The 4,567-nt window shown below is 45.2% G+C and overlaps 1 protein-coding gene across 1 annotated transcript; it reads right to left on the bottom strand.

Annotated features, from left to right (window-relative positions):
• Positions 1 to 406: 406 nt before the first annotated feature.
• LOC147902136 (FAD/NAD(P)-binding oxidoreductase family protein) lies at positions 407 to 2,159 on the bottom strand. The gene is made up of 4 exons (XM_087374924.1): positions 1,907 to 2,159; positions 1,511 to 1,815; positions 1,139 to 1,349; positions 407 to 947 (listed from the first exon to the last, which is right to left on the bottom strand). Exons 1-4 carry the CDS (start codon positions 2,150 to 2,152, stop codon positions 450 to 452), a joined length of 1,260 nt encoding a protein of 419 aa, XP_087231050.1. The 5' UTR covers positions 2,153 to 2,159; the 3' UTR covers positions 407 to 449.
• Positions 2,160 to 4,567: the final 2,408 nt, after the last annotated feature.

Consider the following 4,567-nt stretch of genomic DNA (forward strand, 5'->3'; position numbering starts at 1 on the left):
GGCAGTTGGCTCAATCGGACCCTTAGTCACCTGTACTCGTCTAGATATCGCATACGCTGCTTCTCAAGTATCTCAACACATGCAAGATCCAGGTCCACAACACTGGCAGGCTGTAAAGCGCCTTTTTCGCTATTTAAAGTATACTCAAAAGATGGGTATCACGTATCTTTGTTACAAACAACCTCTCATTGCTCAACTGTCTTCTATATGAAGATCAGTCACGCATAATAAACAAATCCTTTTTTCTGTCTCATCTTCTTGCAATGATACACTCTCTGCTCTTCTTCTTATGCGTGCACTTCTCTTCTCAATTCATCTTCTTGCCTAAACACTAGGCTTCACAGTGCACTGTGGTTATAACTTCACATAACATCATAATTAGTCGTGTCAATGGAATAGGTGGACATAAAGGGAAGTAAAATGAAATAAAAAATGTAAAAATAAAGTACTCAATGCCCACAATCTTTCTGTTGCTCAGTTGTGTGCATATTTCTTTGCAACAGCATCTCCCACTGTTGAGAATTTCCCTCAACCCAATTGGAGAAGCAGAATGTACTTGAAGTAAAACCCTGCTTCACCTGTCCTAGACGTCTGGAGAACAGAACTTGCTGTGAGGTCACTGGTAAACGGAGAGATTGGTACTCTTTCAAAGCCTCGTCAACCTGCAACCCCCACTTGGCAATACATTGGCCCAGGACGTCTGCATCCAGTATAGACATGTTTGTGCTCCTCAGACCATGAGGAGATGTGGGATGGGCTGCTTCTCCAATAAGCACCACACGATTCCATACGAGCTGTTGCAAGGGTTCTCGATCAAAAATTGCATTGATAAAGGGTGCAGGCGTTGCTTGCATTAGCTCTGCAAGTTCCAGCATCCACACGTCTCCAGCCTCCACACGCATTTTAGCAACAGCTTCTTCATCAGCCTTTAGTGTCACAGAAGAACCCTGTACAAAAAAAAACGAAGTGTCTCAAGTTCACATAGGGGTTCCCCAATCAATATGTGCTCTGCATCATACATACATAATTTGATCTAATGAGCGATGCGTCTTGGTTTGCCATGGGTACTTCTGGCTGTGTGGAGCAACCCCCAAAATTTTTGAATCAACGTAACGTTGAGGATAAGACAACTAATCACCTTTAAGCTAGGCTCAGGTTGATTGACATACCAAAGCCAATTCAGCCGGCCTCCTGCCAATTCATAAAGCACAGCATGTGTTTTCTCTGCAATATCGAAATACAAACATTGACCTAGCTTTGGGTACAGCTTATAAAGGGCTGCTTTTACTCTAAGCCCTTCCTTAGTGGAACTGTCCAGAACTCCTCTCCAGGCACAGTACCCACAATACCTGGACCATAAAATGGTGTAGATCAGGCATACAGTCAGGTCCGCAGACATCGCTTGTTATATACATGACTTGATTCTTAACTTTCCGCTATCAAACCAAATCGGTAGAGATACGATCCCTCTCTTCCACAATGCTGGGTAAGGTGGATCTGGAATCAGGACCTTCTTTCCTCATTAGGCACAAATCGCTTACGCGTTTCCGACATGGAACCGTCTGCAGCAACAAGCAAATCTCCTTCGAACTGTTCAAGCTTGGAAGAATCCACCATCCTCACTTGCACTCGGACACGCCTTCCAGCCTTTACCTCTTCGAAGGAGATAACCTCGTGACCCCAATGCACCGTCTGTGCCGGTAACGCATCGTACAAGATGCGGTGAAGATCATTCCAATGGGCTGCAAAGTGATTATATTTGTTGTCCTCTGCAAGCACTCGCGCCCGCTTGGAAAGACTGTCAACAAATCGGTTCTGCAAGCAAGCGCACATACCTGAGAGACGGGGTAGCCAAAGAAAAAGCACGCTGTACAAAAGAGTATCACCAAAAGGCCAAGAATGGTGCCTCTTCGATTGAAAGGGGGAGAGTGAGGTGGAGGAGGGGATGGGAGAGGCCCCAGCGATGGAGGGCGGAGCAAGAGAGGGCGTCCAAGCCCAAGCCAGCACCAGCAGAGGAGAGAGATCGAGCCTTCTCAAGGACGACAACATGGCAACCAGTTTGGAGGAGGGAGTGAGCGCAGGAGAGACCGGCGATGCTACCGCCTACAACCAAAACACAGAGGGAAGAGCTTTGCTGTTTGGTCTCCGCCATAGCCAGAGCTCTTGCATGCTTCTTCTTCTTCTTCTGCACATCCTCATCTTCAGCTGAGTCGGACACTCCACCACGTCATCACCATGCTGCCACGTCATCGTTGTCAATTCCACCACGTCATCTCACCACACCGCCACATCATCGCCATCTCATCACTCTCTCTGTCGTCGTCACCCCCCCTTACGCGGATGTCCCCGATCACGTTCACACCAAAAGCTAGCTCTGTTTTCACCATGTTGCCATTTCATCATTTGTGTCGCATCCGGGAACTGACCAGTTGCAACACCACATTGCCACGTCATCACCATGTCATCACTACATCGTCGCCAAAAACTAGCCAATTGCACTGTTGTCGTGACGCATCACCCCTCAAGGCACGTCACACATGGCCGCTACTACTACGCTGAATCGCTTCTTGGTATCACGTTGACACCAAAAGTTAACTCCAACTTGGGTTGCAAGCAACAAATTTCTCCCTTGTGTTGCAAGTGCATTTAATTGAGTAAAGGAGCTCTAAAGCTTGTAGAGGCCATCCATTTAAATACATAGAGAAGGTACTTCTCCAAGATACCTCCTCCTCTCAAGGACGGGCTATACTTCCCTCTATCAGATGAACTACTTTCTCCTTTTTCTTGAACCACTTTGCCTGATTTGAGAAGTAGGCACCATGTGTGATGGTGAAGCCACATTAATATACATGATCCCCCTCACATCCATGCTGAATTATGAACTTTGATACCATGTTGAACTATGGTGGGGAAGTGCACACACATGTGGAGGCCACTTTCCACTTTCCTTCTATGAAAGTGGGCATCACGATGCTACCACATGATCACCACGCTACCGCATCATCAACACATCGCATTCGAAAACTGGCCAATTATGCCACCACGTCATCGTGCCATGGACGGGCCACTTTCCTTCTATGAAAATGGCTCCTACTGAACAATGAAGATTCCTCCTCCACTGACATTGGACCTTTACATGCACGGTAACGGCTACCCTCGTTCAATTCCTTCCTCGAAAAGTGCTGATCGGCGTAAGCCATGGGTGGTGTGTGGTATTGCCTCGAAAACAATTCGACCCACATAAAAGTTGAGCTTGCCATTTTCGATTCCCCTAGGAAGCCCCCATGTTAATTGTCATTTCTTTAGAGAGTGGTTTTCGATGATAGCAATGGACGTTGGTAGATAGTGGCGAGCATTGTGTTGTTCGGTCTCACGAGGAGTCATGCTACTCATAGATGGTCATGTGTGAGTGGGGGGGGGTTTGTAAAGTTGAGCTCCAGCTTCCACGTTTCACCACTTGTGTGTCATTAAACAAAGAGAGGGTCGATATTTCTATACGGAGGAATGATACACATTCTTGGTAGGAAAACTTAACTCAGCATCTAGCCAGTTAAAATTTCAAAATCACCTAGTTGGATGGATGAAAAGAAAGCATCAACTTAGCATCCAGCTGGTTAACTTTTGAAATCGCCTAGTTCAATTGACAATCAAAACATGATTTCAATCCCAAAGTTACACTATATTTGCGAATTGCCCTCTCCGGGGAAGCCATGTTGATTCGAGCAGCATTGAATCTAAGATTCTTATGGTTGATGATGTTGGAATGTTTCTTGCTTGCGAGGTCACTCTCGATGCAATCTCTGTGATCATGGTATGGGTTTTCTCTATGATCATGGTATTGGGTTTTACTTCCAACAAGCCTCAAGGACATGTATGCCGCTCGAACTGGTTATGGGTACATTTTTCCTGGTAAAAAAGCAATATTCATGGCCGATGAAATATGACTACTGTCTCTTCTTATCGATCTCATGATACGCCAATCATCTCCACATTGGAGGTCTTTGCATGGGAGAGTTTTGTACGCTCATGTGCCCTAGTGGATTGGTGTTATTTTGATCATCCTAGCTCTATTAAGCGATTTACATGGCACAATCGCCATGATACCTGGCCAATAGCGTGCTTAGACAAATTATATCTTTCTGGTCATGCTTGGTGGGTAGACCAGGCAGTCAAGTCTTAGACATAGTTGCTTCGTCGGATCATCTCCCCATTGTCCGTTCTTGGGAAAGAGTGTCATCTCTTGCCACCCAATAAGTCTTAAAATCCCTTGTAGATACTATGCTATTTCACTCTCATGTTTTTATAGAAGGTATACATTATGAGCCAAGATGCTACTCTACCCTCCACACAGGATTCCCGAGTTCTCCTCAAAGGACGTATGCAAACGTAAGGTCCAAGCACCACTTGCAAGGCCTTGCCCTCAAACTTTATGGAACAAATTTCAATTAGATTTGAAAATAGATTTGAGATGCACAATAGTACGAAAATAATAAATTTCAAATAGATTTGAGATGTACAATAGTACGAAAATAATAAAACATAACAGTGTATGTGAGTCTATGTTTGT

The sequence above is a fragment of the Dipteris shenzhenensis genome, chromosome 5 (genome assembly GCF_047967505.1).
Source record: "Dipteris shenzhenensis isolate YYH24624 ecotype China chromosome 5, Dip_SZ_1.0, whole genome shotgun sequence".
Taxonomy (NCBI): domain Eukaryota; kingdom Viridiplantae; phylum Streptophyta; class Polypodiopsida; order Gleicheniales; family Dipteridaceae; genus Dipteris; species Dipteris shenzhenensis.